At 32.3% G+C, this 23,768-nt stretch overlaps 1 protein-coding gene across 3 annotated transcripts in view; it reads left to right on the top strand.

The window, feature by feature from the left end:
• The first annotated feature begins 255 nt into the window (after positions 1–255).
• LOC143237401 (nicotinamide phosphoribosyltransferase-like) overlaps positions 256–23,768 on the top strand; it is a 37,068-nt gene continuing 13,555 nt past the window's right edge. For 2 of the 3 annotated variants that reach the window (XM_076476628.1, XM_076476626.1), the window contains exons 1-5: positions 256–359; positions 4,927–5,157; positions 11,210–11,338; positions 16,725–16,883; positions 17,873–18,003. In XM_076476628.1, the coding sequence (XP_076332743.1) occupies positions 306–359; positions 4,927–5,157; positions 11,210–11,338; positions 16,725–16,883; positions 17,873–18,003 (704 nt within the window). In that variant the 5' untranslated portion in view covers positions 256–305. Of the gene's footprint in view, positions 360–584; positions 638–4,926; positions 5,158–11,209; positions 11,339–16,724; positions 16,884–17,872; positions 18,004–23,768 lie in introns of those variants that run through there. The other variant, XM_076476627.1, reaches the window with a different exon arrangement.

Here is a 23,768-nt window from a genome sequence, read left to right as displayed (position 1 = left end):
TTCAAAAACATACTACAATGTCTTAATCGGACAATACCTTTCTCAGCCTTGCGTTAGGCTTTAAGAATATAAGATCTATGTGGAAAATATGTGAAGGTTTCTTCAATTTTATTATTATTTAAACATTATGTACGTTTAGAACATGCACCAGAACTGTCACTCTTCAATGAAAATTTTCGATTATTTAATAAAATTTCTTTATTTGTCTTACAAAACTTACTTAATTATTTTATATTTTATGCTCTAGAAGACGCTATTACTATTTGACGTCAGATGTTACTGTAACCAATCGGTCAACTATAATAATGGCTGGTGAATACCCGGTGGAAAACGTGATTCTTGCTACAGATTCCTACAAGGTGATATATAGTTGTATTATTACTTTTTAATTTTGTGTTATGCAACTGTTGTGGATAATAAAATATTATGAATTCATCTTATATAAATTATTTTCATTGTATATGATTTACAATTTGATGATTTCTATATTCACTCCAATTTTACAAGCTGCATTATTTTCGTAAAAAAAATATTAATTTTTTTATATACCCTATGAATGCTTTAAGAATTTGTTATATATATATATTATTTATTCGATTACTGATATTACTAGTGATAGTGCATGAAAAATGATGAAGTAAACAGCTAATGTATTTTTTGTATTGTAACTAAAGTAGTATTTCTTTCTTTTATTTTTTAAATAAAGTTAGTGTAACTTTTTTATTTATTTATTTTATATAATATAATCCTAGGATTATATCTGCATTAAGGTTTAAATGCAAGTATAACGTAAGCTGAACTATTAAATACTTTTTGTTTAGTCATATCGTACACTTCTAGTTAAACCAGTCTATTAAACTGATTACATTATTTACAAAGCTAATTATTACCTATATAGGTAACTCGATCAATGTTTATTAGTATTACTAACGTTATTGATTAGAGATTAGGTGGATGGATCAGATAATGAATTTGTAGAATTTTGAACCCGTTTTGTTAGAGATCTAATGCCAGTTTATTAATGGTATTTCATTGGTTTTGGTTCACTGATCCAAATTGAGCTGATTAGTCATGAATAGGAGAAACGGATACAATTAAAGAATGGATTAGGCATATATGTCATTGACTCTTTTTTTTTTTTTTCTTTGGTGATAAAGAAAATAAACAGTATGAACATGCTTGATCTTTGGCCAAGCCAGGATTTTATAATTTTTTTTATGAAATTAAGTTTAACTTGAATACTTTTTACATGGATTAAATGGAAATGAGATCAAACAAGATGACAACATTAATTCTGAGGTGGTTAAGAAAAAACTTGGGAAGTTTAAAAAATGATAAGGTTTATGGGTCAGATAATATTTTCCTGAGGGTTTTGAAGGTAGTGAAATATTGGATATGTAAGCAAGTTGTTATTTTTTTCAGTCATTGAATAGTGAGCAGGTACTAGATGACTGGGACTTAGCTGAGGTAACTCCTTTTTTGAGGGAGGTGACAAAACTTGCCCCAGTAATTATAGACCCATTAGTATTACACTAATTGTGGGAAAAGTTTTTTAACTTCTTTTAGAAGAAGCTTTTCAAAGCTATTTATCAGAGTTTAGAATTTCATTGGATAGTTAACATGGTTTCACTAAGGGAAAATACTACCTTACAAATACTTTGATATATTTTTTAAAAGGTTACTGGTTATGTGGTTAAAGGTAAGAGTGTAGATTGATGGATTTTCAGAAAGCATTTGACAAGGTGCCACATAAAAGACTTGTAAAGAAAATTATCTCTACAGGTGTGGGGTATAAGTTAGGAAGTTGAATAGAAAAGTGTCTAAATGGAAGAAAACAAAAGGTTGTTACAAGTGAAGTTCAGTCAAACTGGATTAATGTCACAAGTGGGGTACCTCAGGGCTCAGTCTTAGTACCACTGCACTTTTTACTTTACATCAATTACATAAATGAAGGAATGGTCAATAAATTATTTAAATTTGCTGATAATATCAAGATCTTGAGTGTTGCTGGCTGTGAAGAATATGCTGCTGATATACAAGTTATATCACATGAGTTGAGTGAATAAATGGTAGATGGGTTTTTATTATAATAAATGAAAAATAATTCATGTGGGTTATCATAATTTGAATTATAATTTTGATGGGAATAACCATAACAATGTCATGAAAGAAAGGGATCTTAGTACAAGCTGTTCAGAAAGTCACTGTGCAGTTTTGTAATCATATTTTATTCAGTCTATTTCAAGCCAGCAATTGATAGTGGTGTTTAGAAACAAAATAAGAAGGATCCAAGTCTGTATTGATGTCAACGGGGTTACTTACAACATTGTTTATAATTATCATTCATATTTACCTCTTGTATTCTATATTGAAACATGTCTGTTAATAAATATATAAGTGCACAGTGACTTTCCAAACACTCTGTATAATAGTTAATCAATCTCTAAAGCCATCCAAGCAGTGTTCTGTTGTTAGTTGAAGGGTAAATATGAGTTTAGGTTGTATCTACAGAAATATTGAATACAAGTCTAAAGAGGTTATAATTTCATTGTTTAGGTCACTGATTAGGCCACATTTTGAGTACTGTGTTCAGTCTTGGGCTTCTCACCTTAGAAAAGACACCAAATTGTTGTAAAGGGCTCAGAGGAGGGTTACTATAATTGTGTGTGTGATGTAGGGGTTGTTATATGAAGGGAGGCTGAAATATTCCAAATTGTTTCTTTTTATTGAGAAAAGAATAATCAGCAGGATCTAACTGAAATGTTTAAGGTTGTAAAAGGAATTGATATTGTTGATACATTAACCTTTCTCATACTTAACAGTGAGAATAGTAGAACTAGGGGACATAAATATAAATTTTGGCATGGTGGGAGTCTATCAGTTGAGACAGTTTTATTTTTATAACAGGATGGTTGGCTTTTGGAATTGGTTGCCTTCAAATGTAGAGGCAGTAAATTTAAATGAGTTTAAGAAAACACTTGATAAGTATATGAATGATAAGAGCTAGCTTTAAATTTTATTTTAAAAGTAAGTTTAAAGTGTGGAAAACTGAGATGGACCAATAGGTTCCATGTTGTCTCAAAACATTGCAAGTTTTTCTGCCTGTTTTTTTATGTTTCAGATTTGTATATTTTGAATGAAGTGAGTATTACTTGTATAGTTAAATTTCCAAGTTAGTTTACTGGAGGAAAGATACCAAGCTTAGAAAACAGTAAAAATTTACTATTAGAATGGAATAATGATCTTAAAACACAAAAATTTAACTGTTAAGAGAGCCTTATAGATTTGAAATAATTTTCTGTAGAATTGAATGCTGTAGAGTGTAAGATAAGCTTAAATATGGATGTATTTCTTAGTAAAACTTTTGTTTTCTGCTGTGAGTGGAAATGTAACCTTGTGGCTGACTTTTTGTTACTATAATCTTGTTAATGTTCACTCATAGGATGCTTACTTTCTAAGACCTTAGACTGACTCAGTGATTTGGTAAGAGTGTATAGAATGAATTGTGATCTTGAGATGTGTGAAGATATGAAACTTATTAAAAGTTTGAAATGACAAAGAGGATATAGAAATAAAGATTTAGAGCATAAATAATATTTGTAAAAATAATTCTTTAAGATTGAATTGTGAGGTTAGTTGATATTACTGTGTTAATAAGTCAGATTTTAGGATGTTTGTAAGAGAACAGTTGTGTATGGTTTCCAGTCAAACTCGACAATTGTTTGTAGTGAAATGCACCCCACTCAGTTAGTGCTTATTTACAATAATGTTGTTACAAGTGTTATTAGTAAATTAGAATGTGGAGATTCTATAGAGTAACGTTAGTTGGACAAATATTTGGCAGGTGATTATTAGCTACTGTAAATGCAAGATTTGGGTCATCATAATTTGGATAACTTGTTTAATATAGATGGGAACCCACTCAACAGCACTACTGAAAAGAAGTACTGTCATAGTGGTATACAAGTTAGTCAAGTTGCTGAGGCACTGTAATGTTACTTGTAGCCATGCTAAAAGAATTTTAAAGTGTTTTTATAGAAATACTGATTACAAGTCAAAACGGGTAATTATCTGAATACCAGTGACTCTTTAGGCCTCATTTGAAATACTGTGTACAGTTTTGATTTCTGTAATAAAGAAAGGGTATTGACTTGTTAATGTAACATACAAACAACAAGGAACCACTTAGTCCTTCAAGGCTGTCCTTTCACAACCACCACTGAGAAAATGTGAAAACATAAACTTTTCATTTAAACTCATGTAAAGCCCCAGCCTCCACTACTGCTAATACCAGTTTATTCTGTAAACCAATCACTCCATTTAAGAAGTAAAACTCTTTGGCAGCTGTGATATAACTGAAAAAAGTGGATATTTGTGTGAAAAAGTCTGTGGTGATTTTCACTTAGTTTATAATGCCCATAACTCTGATATAAGTTTAATCTTAGTGAAATTTAAAATGTCTGTGGGATGTAGGATGAATGCCTCTGGTATATTTGTTCTGTATTCTAAAGATGATAGAATGAGAGGACACATGCTGAAGATTGAGATAAACAATCTAGGCTAAAACAGTTTTATTTTTCAAACAGAATGGTAAGCATAAGGAATGAGCTGCTTGCTATAAGCAGTAATGGAGACCAACATTTTAAAACAATCTAATAATAGGGTGAGTTTAGTTGTTTTTTGTCAAGAGTGTAAGGTAGTCATGAATGAAAGACCAGATGGCCCCTTGTTGCCTGTATGCAGGTTATACATATGGTAAAATAGTTTCATTATTTGTCTGTTAATAACACATTTCTGGAATATCTAAGTGCTGGTTGTTTTAAAACTGACTTTTTATATAATTGTTAATGAGCAGTAACATATATTTATAACAAAATATTACCTTGCAATTGCTTATAGATTGTTTACTTTTTTCTCTTTATACAGGTAACACATCATCTACAATATCCACCAGGAACCACAACAGTGTACTCTTATTTTGAGAGCCGAGGAGGAAAATTTCCATACACTGTGTTCTTTGGGTTACAGTATATCCTGAAGAGGTGGCTAGTTGGACCAGTGATAACAGAGAGTAAGATTCAGGAAGCTAAAGAAATTTGCCAAATTCATTTTAAACAAAATATATTCAATGAAGAAGGATGGAGACATATTTTGAAGGTATGGTCAGGAGCTTGTGAGATGTACAAGACTCCCATAAAGGTTGTAATCTATCCAAACTGAACTTTGTCTTTTTTGAATTTATACATTCTAAGACTCTCATTTCATAGTTTTAACAGTGAAAATATTGTTTTCTCTGCTTAGTGATAAGATATGGAAATGGTCACCGTTTTTATCATAGTATCTATACCTTAATGTATACATGTAGGTGGGGAAGGCTATATTAAGATGCCTTTTCTCTCTGGGATAAACTCTTTGTTTCTTTTCCTTGTTTTTATGTATATGCTAAGAAGTATATGTCAGAAAGATTTATTAAAGTTGGATACTGAAAGACTGAATTGGTCAATTTAGAAATAAGGAATTTTAAATAACTTGAGAAATTGGATACATTGCTGGTTGTCATGGTTAGTAGCTTTTATTATCATGTTAAACTAACTATGAATTAGTTAATTTTTTTATTCCTAATTACCAACAACTTTGTATTATGGTAATTAGTATATAGTATTTGAAAACTAATTAATAATCAGATTTTAAGCATATAATATCTTTCTTTTGTGAAACTTGTAGGTATTACTATAGAATGTATTCAAGTTAGACACACATTTTTTTAACAACTGTAAATTAATGCAATTTTTTTCTGTGGCTCATAGAATGGCTCTCAGTTTTTCAAGTGCAAACTTTTAGCTCATAGATCAGCCATCTGTTGAGTGATTTAAAATTCCCCTGTAGTTTTTGAGCTCAGGAGACTAGACCTTTTCAATTCATGTATTTAACCACACCCAGTGTTTCAAAGATTGATTTACTGTAATCCTGCAAAATGAATTTCAAATTGAGGGCAGAATGGTATAAATCCTGCTTAGTAATAAAACTCGATCAAGAAAAAAAGATCTCGTAGAATAACTTAAGAGGTTATTGAGGATTCTCTATTGTTTTTAAAGTGCTATTTAGGATATTGCCTTCTCTACTTTTTACTGGTTTCTTAGCAGATTATGGGTTTACTTTATTGACTTGTCTAAACAGATTGTGTGTTTACTTTGTTGGTTTCTCAAAACAAGTTGTGGGTTACTAAACAAAAACTATTGGTAATCAGCTAACTGTATTTTCTCTGAATGAAAGGGTTTAAATGGTTTACTCTAATCTAGTACTGAACAACAAAATAATAAGATTTATTTGTTTACTTTCAATCAGTGTTTCCTTCAGGCTGCACAGCCTTAATGACTATGATAGTCAATAGGCCTAAAATCCAAATAATCTACTAGTAGCATTGAAAAGTGGCCTAATGATCCAGTAAGGTCACTGGTCTAAAAATACCCCTTTCAAAAAAAAAAAAGTGTGCATTGCCTTGATACTCGAGCACATGAATTGAAGAAATAGAGGAAACATTTCTTTAAATATGATGCATTTAGTAGAAAAATTTTATCAGTGTATTGTTAAGAGAAATGCATAATTTAGTTTGAAAAGTTTTAGCATATTAAATGAATAATGTATCCGTATTACAAGCTGGAAAATGTAAGTTTGAAAAAATTCTTACATTGAATAGAAAGTATGTTTATATTGATTGTTCAATGGAAAGTATGTAATAAACATCCCAATCACATACAGTTTGTGAAAATTAGCTGTTTTCTTTATTCTGCTAATTGAGGTTTTAATAGGCTTTCACATTGTTCCTTACTGTTTTGTAGTGTTACTATGACTACAAGATTAAACAGAATGGTTTCCTGTCTATTAACTTTCACCTGACAATTTCAGGGTGTGGTTGGATAAAAAGGTAATAGATCAAAGTTGTAAAGAAAATTAGTGGCGATTAAAGTACTGTCGGGTATAAAGGTAACAGTTATATAAATTGAAATTCTATTCCATTGTTTTTAGATTGGGAGTTGCTAGTTATGGCATGTTAGAAAATCCAAGTTCTTTAATTTTGTATTAAACTTCAGATTTATTGACCTAAAACTGCACTTTACAACAGTTGGTGTTTAACTTCTTGGAGGAACTTGCTTGTTTAGGCTCTGATTTATCAACTTCTGAATAGGTGTCATTTTTAGATCTAATTTTAGGAAAAAGTTCAAGTTCTTTATACACACACACACACATTCAATCCCCCTGTTTTTTTGAAGATTTGAAAGTTTTTATTTGTAGAAAAAATAAGTACCCTTAAAACTATTATTTTAAATTTGCATTTTTACATTTAGAACATTTTTATAGACAAACTGCATCTTTCAGCACTGAAATCTGCCATGACATATGAGTCATCAATGAAACATCTCTGAGAGAAAACTGGATTTTCCCACTTTGTGTGTGCCTTCCCTCCACCACCATCAACAGTAATGACTTGTGTAGTTAAAACTATTGTTCTGAAGTATTAATTCTTTTTTCATTGGATCAGTAACTGTGATGTAGCACACTGTTGCTTCAAGTCTAACTAACTATCCAGTCATTAAAGAGGACAAAACTTAAATGTAGGTACATTGTTTTTTATCGAATCAGTCTTCTTTAGCACTAAAAATATAGGAGACTATTACAAAGTAACAAAAGGATGTTGTTTACAGTAAATTATTATTCATTCAAATATTTTATTCAAAGAATTTGAGTGTACAAAGCCAGATGTGGTGTATTAGATTATTTATTTCTAAGGTAGTAAGTCCATCAGTGTTAATTTGATGTGTATGTTGTTTGGGTGACTTCTGTAGCTTCACTATTATTAAGTTCTTTGTATTTTCCTATCCTTCACTGTTACTTGGAGCGCAATACTAGCTATAAAACCAGAAGTTATTACTTGTGTGAAGAAATTCTCCTTTGCACTCATTCTGTAAGTAAAGTAACACTGGTTAAGTTTGTAGTACATAACAAGTAAGCAGTGTAATACATTAAAGTTTCACTATTATTTGGTACAAACAGTGTAAACATAAAAAGCCATCACTATGGCTAATTATTTGATTAATAGACACTAGGCCACACCTTCAACTCTAATGGTTAGGGTGACTGCCTTTTAAATTGAGGATTGCAGACTTAGTATGTGATCCCACCAAATATGTGAAGGGTGGGAAAATACATTCAAGAATTTAATATAAGAAACAGCATAAAATATCAAAAATTTGGTAACAGTGAAAGGTAGAAAGATATCAAGAACTTGTTAATAGTTCTGGATACTTTCCAGTTTTTTTCAGTCTAAAACTCTGATAGTGTTGTTTTTTTAACTCTTAAGTTAATGTTCTGTCATAAGAAAGTTCCAGTAGGTATGTTTCTTTGATGGATAAATCAGCAGGTAAGTCATTATTTTACAATTTGTGGAAACTACCAAGTAAATAGTACATGTGATATAGAGTTTTAAAATGTTCAGTGCACTTTATACAGAACTGAGAGAATACCAGACAACTGTACATTTCACAAATACATACTTTATGCAGGACCATGGTTTCATGAAACTATGGCCTTGAATAAGTGAGGCATTTTGTGAAAATGAAGTTGTCTTGTTTTCCCTCAATATTGAAATTAGTTTCACCAAGTACCAACATTTTCAAGTATTAATTATATTAATGGTATGTTGCAGAACCTACAAACTCTTGCTTTCTGTAATTGTGAAACATTGTTTTAGGCCACAGCTTGGTTATCTCTTCTTTATACATATATAGTGTAGTCACTTTTGTACATTAATATTTTATTTTGTGATTATTGTTAGTAGTAGTAGTAAACATATATTCAGCAGTTGAGTAATTTAAAAAAGACAGTAGATTGCCTACCTCGATTAAAAACATTATCATGCCAGTCTCTCATTCCATTTGGCATACAACTGTTTTACTTCTAGTCAGTGGTTCAAAAGGAAAAGAAAAATGGTGGTGGTGGATGCTGCCAGTCAGTTATGTTTACTCTGGTCAGCATTTCGAAATTAGTTACAGTAGTAGATAACACAAAATGCTTTGCCATGATAAAAATGGGGAATTCAAGACCATTGAATTATGGGTGCCATCCCCACCCCACAAACTGAGCAAACATGAAGTAAAAAGATTTTAAGGCAAAAATTGGACAGAGCACAGATAGTTCATTGTGTAGTTATATGCTTAAGAACAACTATAATGACAGTATTTAGATTACTTTAATAATAGGAATAATTGAAATTAGTAATAATTGGAAACTAGTATTTATTAGTTGATTTTCTTTATTACAGTCAATGCAGTTATAATTTTAGATAATCAAAAGGTAATAATCAGGAATATTAATTTCAATTAATTAATTTAACTGTAATTTAGGTTAACTAATTAGCTTATATCACACTAATAAATAGTTGGGTGGTTTAATCAATACAATCAATTGCCCAAGAGCAACAGTAATAAAATTGTAATTTTTTAATTAGTCAATTAATGCATATTAACTAAGGAACTGGGTTAAGAATGTAGTTTTTATAAATGTAATAGGCCTAATTTTAATATCTTATTACAAATCTAATTATATTGTTGGTGTTTTGTTCTTTTGTTTACAATTATGGTGTTTTTACTCTTTTACAAAGATACTGTACTTTTATTGAGTTGTAATGTTTGTAAACATGAGTTATTTTTTGTTTTGTTCACTAAATAGAATAATGATCAAATCAAATAAGTGTGGTAGGTGATTGCAAAATATCATAATGAGTGAAATATTCCTTAAATATTATTTTTGTTTATTCTGTTTAAACAATGTACACAAATAAACTGTGTACTTGAAAATTTGTAATTATAGTCATAACATGTTTTAAATTAAAACATTATTACCCGTACTGTGAGATTAAAACATATTTTCGTAATTTAATTATCAAGTTATTTGATTTATAGAAAGCTTGGTGGAGGATTCCTGCATATCTGAAAAAGTTTTAATTTTTTGTTGGTGGTGTTTAGTTGACATTAATGATTCATTCACCAAGTGATAAATGTCCATAAAACTTGTGGAAAAATATTTTGGGAGCAAAAAGTGTTTTTTCCAGATAAATGTAAATGGCCACCTTCAGAAGGGGTAAATCAAATGAAATCAATGACTAAAGAAATTACTTGAACTCAAATAGCATATTAGAAAATAGGAAAGTTAATAACATGTTAGAGTGATGTAATGAATCAAAAAGTGAAGTCTATAATGTATCTTTTTTCTTTCTTTTGCTTGCACGGGTTGTAGAGGACAGTAATTAATTGAATGTAATTAATTAATGAGATATCGGTTAATCAACTAGCTAGAACCACAGCACCTTGCTCTAGACACTAATTGATGAAATTTCTGACCATAAATAATTAAGTATATCAGTTAATTAGATCTTCCAACATGTGCATGTATTGTAAAATGTAAAGGTTTTTATGATTTTAACCTGTTCTTTCTAAACTTGGTTTGAGTCAACAAATTCTCTCTTATAAGCTTATAACATTTTCTTTGTACTTAAGTTATTAATTTCTTTAAGTTTTTTTTATGCTGACAACTGAATTAGAAAACAATTCCAAAACCTCTGTAATTAAAGATTTTTAGGTATGTGTTTAATATTTGTTATAACTGTTTGATTTCTATCTTATGAGTTATTTTGATCTCTGCAAAGAAGTTGGTTAAAATTATTAGTATTCAAGTACTAAAAGTTGAATTTTTCACTGAATTATCTCACACACACAAACACTGTGACAAAAAATCTTTGTTTTCACACACATCATAAGGAAAATTATTTCTAATAACAAATTTGATTTTTTAAGTAATAGTGAATTAAAATCAGGTATCTTAGTTCTCTGTAACAATGCTTTACTCCTTTTCTCAACCTCACAAAGTGATTAGTCAAGCAGCACCTGATACTTTACTGGAAATGCTGGTGAAAATTATTATAAGAACAGTACATAAGAATGCTATATTTCGTAGTCTTGTTACACCTGTGAAAAGCATCTTCATTCTTTTCTTTTTTTACATCATTTAAAAAAAAAGTGACAGAGAAAGGGTTAATAAATTAGATGTAATATGTAGGATATCAGCTGAATAATTAGAAAAAGGTTGTTTTTTATGTAACTTTAAGATACTTTTTAATAAAACTATATGCTGGAATAATTTTGATGTGTTATAGGAGCATGGAGGACATCTTCCACTACGAATCAAAGCAGTGCCAGAAGGCTCCGTCATTCCTACACATAATGTCCTTTTTACTGTTGAAAATACTGACCCTCTGGTTCCTTGGCTAACAAACTGGTTTGAGGTATCATGAAAGAAAGTTTTAATTTTTTTACTTTGAGGCTTGAAGTATATACTACCTTTCAATTATGTATTTCAGATTCAAAAGGTACTAGATAGAAATTAAAACCAAACCACCCATAATTATGGTTTGAGCTCAACTATAGAAAAATCATATAAACTGTCGTTCTTTTCAATGAAAATATACAACTTAAGTTAGTGTTTGAAAAGGTGTAATAGGTATTTCTTGTAATTTCCTTGTGTAAGAAGTAAACATGCAAGAATTAAATCCTTATTGTTGATTGGTTTGTAATAAGGTGTTTTTAGTTAATGATGGACTACCGGGGTTTAACAGTTTTAGCTGATTGAATAAAAACACCTTTTTATTTAAACTGTGATAAAATAAGTTGTATGAAAACCTTCTGTATTAAAACAGCCTGTAATGGACTTTCCTGAACTTTATTTGTATAATTATATACAGATATAAGAAGCCTTGAATTATTTTTTTTAACTGAAGTGTGCCCCTCGGTGTGGATTCCTGTACATGGTGAAGGGATCTCTCAGGGAAGGGTCTGTTCTTTCAGTTTACCTCCTCTGGGATCTAAACATGCACCCACATGTTTGCCGTGCATGGTGACTCATGAAGGGGAGGAGAGGATTCTGGTGGTTGAGGGGTCCGACCCAAACACACCACTTTGGCATTAAATTCCTGTAGATGGGTGGCCTGAGGGTGGCACCCCCTTGGGTGAATTGGCTGGTCCACTTGAGCTAGGGGCAACCAAGTACCAGTGTTGGATGTTCTCAAAAGGTGTTGTGGACATTGTATCTGATGCTGGTGTTTGGGTATAGTGCTCATGCAACTCTGGCATTGCTGCAGTGTCTTTGTTTGGCATTGTAGTGCATCCCCTTGTAGGGCTCCATGGTGGGTGGGGTCAGAAGGCACTGAAATATTCCTTTTTTTATTATGGATCTTCCAAATGAAAACTTAAATAAAATAGTGAAAAAACAGTCCATAGGTAAATGACTACATCTTGAAGATTCTGAGCAGCAATCTTCAACATCTGTAACACCTGTACCTCATTTTCTTATACTACATTCTCTTTCAGACAAACCATTAGGGCAAATGTCTCTCTTTTTCATTCAGAAGGGACTAGAGGGACTTGCTGGCTCTCCAAAGTCATTAAAGAAGCTTCTATCTGGTGACATATTGGTGGAAACATCCACATATCAACACAATGAACTCCTCTTGCATTCAAAGGCAATTGGGGATATACCTATTGAGGTTACACCTCATGCAACCTTGAATTCATCATGAGGAGTTATTGTTGAGAGAGATTTGAAGAACATCCCTGAGTCACAGATTCTTGCTAGTTTCTCCACCCAAGGAGTTTCTGCAGTGAGGCGTATCTCCACTCACAAAGATGGAATTATGATGCCAATCAATATCTTCATTCACCTTCCACCATCAAGGCAGGTTTTCTTAATTGCAGGGTATGGCCATAGATTCCAAATCCTCTCTGATGTTTTCAATGTCAGTGGTTCGGTCACTCGAAGACATCATGTCACAGTTCCTTGACGTGTGCTCGTTGCAGTGGCAAGGACCATGATGCCTATGAGTGTGAAACAGACCCTCATTGCATCAATTGCAATGACTCTCACCCATTCTACTTTCATTCTTGCCCTAAATGGTTGAAAGAAAAAGATGTGCAACGTTTTGAAAACGATTCATAACATTACTTATGCTGAGGCTCGAATGTTGCTGTCCACCACTTCATCATGGACGTATGCTGCTGCACTTCATTCTACTACTACAGTGGGAGTGCAAACAGATCTCTCTGTGCTTTAAAAGAATTGTTCTCAAACCAAATGAAAAGTCTTTTGACCTCCATAGTTAAAAAGTTGATGAATCAACTTCAGCACCCATCTCTGCCCTTTACATACATTCCAGCAAATCCTAAGATCCACTTCCTTTGGTTCCAGGTACAGGCATTTCTTCGGGTACATCCTCTTTCACCCCAAGATGCAAAATGATCATTTGTTCATGTCCTCAGTTGCTGGAATCTTCTTCCAACAGCAAAGACCTGCCCAATCAATCCAGGGAAGGATCCATGGAGGTCAATAGACCTCCCTCAAATAAAGACAGTAAAGAAAACAGACATGTTCATAAACAGAAGGGTTTTCCACCCAATTTGCCTACACATAAATAAAAATGACCACCTTGATACAATGGAACTGTCAAGGTTTACATTCTAATCTGGATGACATCAAAACACTGATTGCTTCCTACCATCCTATATGTCTTTCCTTACAAGAAACATTTCTGAAACCTGCCGATACCATCACCTTTCGGCAATTTTCTTTGTAATGAAATGACAGGCTGTGTGATGGACAAATGCTTGGAGGGGTAGCACTGTTGGTTGATCAACATGTGCCCACCCTGTCTTTGCCACTAGACACACCCTTGGAGGCTGTAGCCATCCACGTTTCCTTGGGTCATACCATCACTGTTTGTTCTTTCTACCTGTTGCCTGGAGAGGCCTATGATCAATCAGACCTTGGTGCTCTCATTGAACAGCTGCCATCTCCCATTTTAATCCTGGGAGACTTTAATGGACATAATCCCCTTGGGGAAAGTGGTGATATTGATAGGAGGGGTCGTTTTGTAGAGTGTATGCTCTCTGATCACAACCTTTCTCTTTTCAATACTGGTTTTTCTACTTATTTTCATGTACCTAGTCAGTTCTTTACTGTTATTGATCTCTCTCTTTGCTCCCCTTCATTATTCTCCCATTTTTCTTGGAGGGTTGACAATAATCCATGAGGCAGTGATCATTTTCCTATAATTTTGAGAGAGACTGGCCTTGCAAGATGCCACCCGACCTGCCGGCCCGGGTGGAAGCTGGATCAGGCAAACTGGCCCTCTTTCACTGCTCTCGCAGAACTTTATCTTGCCATTGTCTGTAAGCCATCAATAGATGATTGTGTGGCAGCAGTAATTGACTGTATTATACAAGCAGTTGCTTAGTATATTCCTAAAACCTTGATACATTTTTCATAATGTTGTCGTCCATGTTGGAATCCTGCCTGCCACATGGCATGGAAGGCTCAAAAACAGGCCTGCGATGCTTTCCATAGATATTCCACACTTTCCAACTGCATCGCTTTCCAGCAAGCTGTGCTCATGCTCGGTGGATAAGACGTCAAAGCCAGAAGGAATCTTTGATTAAGTTCACAACTGGCATATATTTTACCACAAGTTCCAAAGTCATATGGGACAAGATTCAAAAGGTCAGTGGGCAATACAATTCTGTCCCCCTCTTTATCTTACTCTCTGATGGCCAGGAAGTAGCTGACATCCAGAGCATTGCTGATACTCCAGGTGAAAGCTTTTGCCGGGTATCTAGCAATTCTGCTTCTTCCTTCACCTTCTTAGCCATCAAGATTCGGGCAGAATGATCATCTCTTTCCTTTCAAATTGAATGTCTCTGTGACTATAATTGTTTCTTTACACTGGTGGAACTCAAACTGGCTCTTCATTGGTCTGACAGTACATAGGTTGGATATGATAATGTACACTATGAAATGCTGTGCCATCTATCTCCTGCTTCTCTTGCTATTCTCCTGATTGTTTTTAACCAGATCTGGCAGGAGAATGTTTTTTCTGATGCCTGGCACCAGGCTATTGTCCTACCTTTCTCTGAGCCTGAGAAGGATCCCAAGATTCTTTCAAACAACCGTCCAATTGCTTTGACGAGCTGTCTCTGTAAGACCTTAGAGAGGATGGTTAATGCTCTTTTTGTTTGGTTTCTTGAATCAAACAACCTCCTCTTGCCCACCCAGTGTGGGTTCTAACAACAGTGCTTTATTGTGGACCACCTGATTTGACTTGAAATGTCAATCAGAGAAGCTTTTCTCAAATGACAACATCTTGTATCAATATTCTTTGACATTGAGAAGGCTTATGATACAACATGGAGGTATGGCATTTTGTGAGAGGTATATTGAGCGGCAGCTTCAGACTGCCCTCAGTTGTTTACTGAAGTGTACTGCAGCAAATGGCTTTAGCTTCTCTCTCTCTAAAACTGTTTTCATGCACTTTTGCCACCAACGGGGTATTCACCCTGATCCTGAACTCTGTATTGATGAAGTTGTGCTGCCTGTAGTCCCTGAGACAAAGTTCTTGAGGCTTATCTTTGACCGTAAGCTGACCTTTATACCACACATCAAGAAGCTATGGGTTAAATGTACAAGAGCATTGAACATTCTCTGTGTCCTCTTTTCCACCACTTGGGGAGCGGATTGATGTTATATGCTAAAGATATCATGCTCTTATTCGATCGAAACTTGACTATGGATCACTGGTCTATGGCTCTGCCAGGACCTTGGCCTTAAACATGCAGGACACTATTCATTGTCAAGGACTTTGGCTCTGCATGGAGATTTTTGCACTTCCCCAGTTCAGAGCTTATACATAGAGTCTCATGAACCTTCTTTGTACATCTGCCATTTGCAACTGTCTTTACTATATGCTTCAAAACTTTGTTCCTTACCAGAGCATCCTACCTGGGGTTGTATTTTCCTTCCTTGGTGAGCCATACTTTTTCAGAACAGACGATCTGCCATTGCTCCTTTTGGCCTTTGTATCCAGGTGCAGTTGGATGAATTTGGTCTGTCCTTGGATAACACTGCTCTATCCACTGGTCAGTTCATCCCACCATGGCTTCTTACAGTACCCAAGTGTGACCTATCTTTAAGTCATCTGAAAAAAGCAGACACTCCCAAATGGAAATACTGTGTGTTATTTACTGAACATCTTTCAAACCATACTTCCATTCCTATTTATACAATTGGTTCAAAATCAGATGACTGTGTGAGCTCTGCCATGGTTTGTTGTGGTTTGGTGGTTGTATGCAGAATCCCCTTAACAGCTTCTGTGTTCATTGTTGAACTATATGCTATTTCTCTTGCCCTGGATCATATAGAAGCTAAGCAGTACTCAAACTGCACTATTTATACTGACTTGCTTGAATATAACATAGTAATTTCATTTTCACTGTTTAGTGACTAAATTACATGTAGTGACTTTTGGGTCAATATTTTTGTATAATATCTATTTATAATTGCTATATTAAGTGAATACATTTAGAATAATGTCCTATTGCCATATGCATATCTTTTTGTGTTTGATTCATTACAGCTATTGTTATATGCATGTTTTTCACGTAATAAAACAATGTAATTATTACAATTATTTTTACAAATTGTTAAATGTTTAAAATCATTTCTCAGTTGAAACATTATATCACCAGTCAAGAAAAATAGGTCTTTAAAGTAGAAGAAAATCTCCAGAAATTTATTTTTAAAATTGAGAAAATCACGAACAACTATTAAAAGCTTTTGTCATATTTTAGACTCTCCTTGTTCAAACATGGTATCCCATCACTGTAGCTACAAACTCAAGATATCAGAAAGAACTGCTTGCAAAGTACCTCCTTGATACAGCAGATACCTTAAACACGCTCCAAATGAAACTCCATGATTTTGGTTTTCGTGGATGCTCCTCCGTAGAAGTATGCAATTTATAAACTTGTTTTATCTATATAACTAAACAGGAATTGAACTCTATTTCCTGGCATGACATGTTTGCTTTTTATTCAATTAAACTTTACTTTTTTAACCATAAACTAATTAAGTACAAACTGTAAATTGGTATATTAAATTTTGCATAATTAATTATGAGATTAGCTCCAGGCAGTTATTAAGTTTGTGTACATTCTGAATATTACTGACAGTATGTGATGTACAACATGAATCAAATTTTTTTTATCACAGATAAAAATGCAGTATTTAAAACAAATCAGTACCAAAGGTAGGTACTTGTGCTGACAGTATAATAAATAATTATCCATACATTGTGAAAAAACAGAATAATCAAAAATTGTAACAAAGCCATTTCATGTTTTTTACTTAAATTATTTATGTAATTTTTGAAGGTACAGTACAAGTTTTCCAAGTAGTTTTTCTTTTTTGTATTATGTGAAGAAGTATAAGTTGTCCTTATGGCTGCAAATCATATTTGTATCTTGTCTGAAAAATAAATGAAAAAATAAGTGCTTGAAGTTTTGATAATTTCTGTAAGTAGTAAACTAAAATTATAGGATAAATGTTTCATGTAGTCATAATTTTACTCTTAAAAACAATTGTAGATAAAATTGTGTTACTTGAAGTTTCAAATTAATTTTATGTTGAGGCAACATTTATCTTTTCATAGGGCTTTTTTGTTTGTTTTTTTGCAAAATATCATTACAATTATGAAATGAATACTTCAGTTTTTTGGTGCTGTCTTACATCTCTGACACTGGATAGAGCAGGTATAAATTTGTTGAAAATGTACATTATACTTAATTTCTCTTGTGTGCTCTTGTAAGTGTTATTGAATCTCTAATTTTGATTTCTTGAGTCAGTGCTAAAAAGTGTCTACATGGAAACAGTACACATATTAATGTTTAGAGTTTTGTGTCTTGTGATGTACAGAACTTAGATTCTGCCTTTGTATCAGACAGCTGCCATAGGAGGTGGTGCTCACTTGGTGAACTTTAAATCAACAGATACGATAGCTGGTTTACTGTTTGCCAGAAAGTACTATGGATGCAACATGGCTGGGTTTTCCATTCCTGCAACAGAACACAGGTAAGTTTGAAAATGAAATGTCTTATTATGAGTAGGACAAAATAGTAGTATGTCATATGTAATCTAAGTTTAAATAAGACATGTCAAAACAAGACTATGCAGTCTAACTGAAGAAAATATCTTATGTAAAAACAAAACTGAAACTTAGAGATGTCTCAGCTTATTTCTTGTTTATAGGAGTATATCCTGTAATGTATTTACATGAAATGTTTAATGTATGAGTTGAAGTTGGAAAGTGCAACATTCCTTGACCTATTTTCATGCCTTTAAAGAATCAGGACAACCAAGTGTTATTGTTAGAACTATTTTTATACTCTTAAAGGACCAGGACAACCTGATGTTGTTATTAGAATAATCTCTACACCCTAAGCTCTAACACAACAGGTATCTTTTACTGCACATGACACAAGGCTTTAGTGTTTTACATTCAAAAGTTTATTAAACTAAATTATGTTAACGTTATATCAACTAGAATAGCATAAAATCATAGCTAATAATCCATATTTTACTAGTATACAAGTTTTAAGTTCTTAATTATGCAAGGCAATATTTTAATTAAATCTAGTTTTCTTTATGTGACATACATTTTCTCTTAGCATGTCATCTTCCACCATCTTCTTTTATCCACCACCTCTCGTAAAAGTATGAAATGAAACATAAATTACTGTCTATAAAATGGCCATTGCTCAGACAAACCACATTTATTATAGTCTTCAATCTTGATTACAAAGCTATTGAATAGAAAATCAGATTCCTTCTGTCACATCCTATCTTTCTCCCTCATGTTTAATTATATATTATCTGTGATCAATAGAAAGTCAAGGTTTTTATCTATCAAATGATGTACTGTATAACATCATGTTCTGAACTGTTAAATGTCAGTTTCTCTCGGAGTACCAGCATCATTCCTGTAAGAAAGTTGATGACTAGCTTGGATGAATTTGTAACAACTTTTGTCCCATAGTTAGAAAGCCAAAAAAAATTTGAAAGGTGAGAGGATTTATCTATTTTTTGCATGTTTTTTAGTTTATATTGTTTGGTGCATTATGTAATTAAATAAAGCTATTAAGTGCAATACTATGATTAGTATGAAAAAAATTAGGGTTAACTCTTTGACAATCAAGAGCAAGAAGAAAGAAGATTGGTTAATTGTTTTATTTCTTGTTTTTCATGTTTATTCTTTATGTATAAGTATAAAAGTCACTAAAAATGTAAAAATAGGTTAGTTGAGATTAGATGAAGTAATAATATTGTAAAAATGTTTTGCAAGGTGTGCACACTAGCAGTGTAAGGTAATTAGATCCTAACATGAGTTTCACATGTCCTGCATGATGTGCAACTTGTAATGGCATGGATTGTAGTTAAATGATTTAAAGTGCATTAAACAATAAAATTTGATCATAAATAGATGTATACTATTATGAACTTAAAGCTACTTAGGAAAAAAAAACTATAAAGTTTTAACAACAAACATGTTTTAAATGCATTTAGGTGGTTTTATGGATGACACAAAAGAAATTTGAGATTTTTCAGATGAGAAGTATTTTTAATATTAACATGGAAATTATTTTTCACATGAACTATTCAAAATGAATACTCAGTATATTCGTGGACAAATTTTTATTTTATTTTGTTAAAAATAATTCAGTGAAAAATGATTTTTTGTTTGTAAAAGACATAATAATGTCATATTAACTGAAAGACTGACAAATTTTTTGAAGATATATATATATATATATTGAAAATTATGAAGACTAAACATGTTCAAAGAAGTCACATAGTCATTCAAACTGATCAAACCCATATTGACAAAGTTAAAGAATCAGGCCAGCCAGGTGTTGTTATCAGAACTATCTTTACACCTTTTAAAAAAGCAGAACACCAGGTGTGATTATCAACATATTTTATACTGGTACAATAAAAATGACTTGATGATCAGAGGTATCTATGTTTTGTTTAAAAAGTACTAGATTAGAGACGAAACAAAATCAGATGCAACTAATCATGAGAGTTAAGTGTGATTCAGTGGTTAACGTGTCAAGACTGTAGAGCTGAGGTCTCCTGTACCACAAAAATGGCATGTGACTATGTATAATGCACTGCACTCCTTGGAGTGTGAGCTCATTTTAAGAGTAGTGGTTAAATTTTACTAATAGATTTGACAAGAGTAGCTCAAAGTGGGTTGTGTTGACTATCTACCTACCACTGAGTATGTTATGTCAAATTAGGAATGGTTATGTAAATAGACTTTGTGTGGCATTGCAGAAAATTCTAAAAAACAAAGGTGACTGTGATTATTTTTCAAAGCTAAGTGGTCATTGAGGTCATTGTTAGCTAAGCGACAATAGAATATTATCTTAAATCTTCATAATCAGTTTCGGAGTAGCTTATAACTTGTGAAAACATTGATCTTGACATGTAATATTTAAGAGTATGTGATTCTTCATAGTGTAAAATATTCATGTTGTAAAGATAAGTTTTTCTCCATATTACGTTTTCCAGTTATATTTAATAATTTTCATAGACACACTAAGGACACCATAGATTCAGGACTATGTAGTGACCAAAAGCCAATGAACACACTACTTAATAAACAGTTTTTCTGTGCACATGCATGCACATCTAGAGGGGGGGGGGAATATAGACAGCTCACAATATAGGTTCCAAATTTTTCCCCAATAATTTTTATCATTTGTTTTGCCAGTTGTAAGTGTTTTTAGTTTTATGTAACTTCTGCCACAGTTTCAATTACTCTTCAATTGTGTGTTTTTTCTTCTTTATCTTAATGTGTGTTAACTTAAAAAACATAACAATTGAGAAATGAAAATTTTAAGGTTTTCTTTGCTGTCTTTAAAATACTTATTTCTGTTATTTTCTCTAAAATTTCACATTTTGATTCCTGGAGCTGATATTAATAGATGTCTGTATGGAAACAGTATAAATGTTAATGTTCAGATATTTACATCTTGTGTTATATAAACCTCAGGTTATGTTTATTCTTTTTTTATCAGAACACTCCCATAGTAGGGAGTGCTCAATTTATACACTTTAAATCTACAGGTAAAAAATGGATGAAGTATGGCAAAAAAGCAGTTTAAACCACACATACAAAGTTATGTGATTTTTTTAAAGTTGTGTACCTGAAACTTGATAATGAAGTTATTGTGACATAATAATTTTGTGGTGTGTAATTTTTACACTTTAGTTTACACGAGTTTACTTCAATCTGCCAAGCCTTTAATACCATGTTCACGTTCATATGAGTTAATTGCTCCATTTACAGCAGACCTCCAATAGATTTGAAGCATGCTCTTTAGAAGTAGGTTAACAATATGCTTTGCTATTATTATTTTCTTGTAGTTAATGAAACCTATTTTTAATTTTTGTTTCCACAAAATAGTTGTCTTAAAACCTAATTGTTGTTCTCAGTCTCTCTTTACGTTAAACACCTTATCTGTTTGCCCTTTATAGGTGAAATGTTGCAACCACAATCACTCAACCTGGTGATAAGAATAAGAATTAGTTAAACTCATTACCAAACAAAGGAGCAGCTTTCATGTAATCTCTGATATAGGGATGCTGATAAACTGCCCACTCTGTTATGTTCTCTTTACATTCAGTGCCTAATTTACAACATGGGTAACTTTCTGACTTCAGTTTTCTCCATGTTTTTAATCTTCAACTTCATCACATACAAATATATAAACACTTCAACATTTTATCCCAAATGCATACATGCCCAGTTATGATACCATTTTTCTCTTCGTGCAAGTCCTTGTTCAAGACGTTTCTTATTTTACTCTTTCCAAAATTGTTATGATTTTGTAACTACCACTTTTGTCCTTACTAAATTATTGAAATCTACTACAAATAAAAAGACCAACTTTCAGTTTAGCAACACAAATCATGATCAAGTCAGTGGTATAACCACAGATAATTCATTTGTCTCTGTACTTCTCAATTTCTTTAAGATTTAGGTTAAACATTATTAACTCAACACTTATTTCTCTTGTATATTGGCTATGATATGTTAAATACATATTTTCAGGTTTATTCTAAAGCACAACAAGCCCAGTTTTTTGTACAAAGACTTAAACAACACCTTTCTCAAAATTCACTATAGAACAAGAAAGACATAAAACTTCATCATTTCTCAATGTCCTCGTACATAATTCATAACAAGTATTTATTCCAAGACTACCCACACTGACCTCTACACTCAGGGACTTTAGCTCATCCCATCTACATTCTGAATTTTTCTTGTTCTATAAATATTGTGGTTTTACCTAAGTAATAGGTAAGATTAACTTTAATTTCTCTCTTGGCACACAAATAAATGGTTAATTTGAAAATAAAATAATGACAACTATTACAGTATGCAACTTCTCATTCTAATAGGAAAGTTGTTGTTTTCGTATTTTTGAATTAACTATTTAGTTAAGTAGGTTCCTCAATGAAACATAAAACTAAGTAGTATAACTATTTAGTTAAGTAGGTTCCTCAATGAAACTTAAAACTAAGTAGTATAACTATTTAGTTAAGTAGGTTCCTCAATGAAACTTAAAACTAAGTAGTATTCTGTCAAATAAATTCCATATTAGTAATTTCGTTTTTGTGAATGCAAATGCTAAGACTTCAACATCAAATTACAAAAATGTAATAGAAAGAAAACTTAATACATATGTATATGAACGTAATAGTGCACAACTTTTGATCATAACAACATAAAGTCAGCATTTCTTCTTGTTCATGTCACATAAGTTTTACAGAAATCAAGAAGTGTGAAAGAAAAACCAAGGAATCCTTCTTAATAATAATAAAAAAAATGTATAAACACATATCCTGATTCCCTACTATATAATTGATACTTCAGCTGCTTAATGATTGGTTTACTTAAACTGTTAATTTTCAAATGCAGTTGTCTAAAATTCACTTTTACATTTTACCTAGTAATGACAATGAAATGTTGAAACATAATTTCTCTTTATACATTCCCCATCTATAGCTGCATTATTCCACCACTGAAAGTTAGTCATGGCTCAATGATGCTGTGTTATGCATTAGACAATAATAGTAACTACTGCACTAACTTGTATTCAAAACATTTATACACTGTGAACTTGAGATATAAGAATTTTCTATTAGAAAAAATGTGAATGCTTGAGGCACTGAAAATATATTTTCCTTTAACAGCCACTTAGTAAACTGTGTTAGTACCTAAAATTATTTCACAATAACACTTATTTTCTGTTTCAGCTTCTCCAAATTGGCCTTACTTAACACGTTGACCCCTAAGCCTATTTTGCTGATACTTTCCAGGGTCCCACTAGTCATTTTATAATTACTTCTTTTAGGAAGAGTGTAAAGGTAGCTGTTGTGTTCCAGCCAATAAGTCTCTTTCAAAAGAAATAGAGGATGACCCACTGGTGGGTCATGTGGGAATCAACATAGTAATATTAGTATGTTAAGCTTATAAAGAATTAGTAAGCTTTACAAATTATAGAAAGTTGTGAAATGTTAAGTACGTACTGATAAATAGTTATTATAATTGATTTTTCAAACATAAAATGTTAAAAACTTGCTTTTGAGAAATAGTCATGTAAGAATACATTTTTCCTCTTGCTCTCATAAAATGTCAAACTCCTAGAGCAATAGTAAGTTTTTTAAGGTCTGTAGCTGCACATGCATGAACTTTTTTGATATGAAGAAGCTTTGTTGCTATTTGTAGGCTTCATACAAATTTTTTCAGAATTTGTTCTGTTGCT

The sequence above is a fragment of the Tachypleus tridentatus genome, chromosome 13 (assembly GCF_004210375.1).
Source record: "Tachypleus tridentatus isolate NWPU-2018 chromosome 13, ASM421037v1, whole genome shotgun sequence".
NCBI lineage: Eukaryota > Metazoa > Arthropoda > Merostomata > Xiphosura > Limulidae > Tachypleus > Tachypleus tridentatus.
Note: the sequence above shows the minus strand (reverse complement) of the source record. Positions and strands in the feature narration are given on the sequence as shown.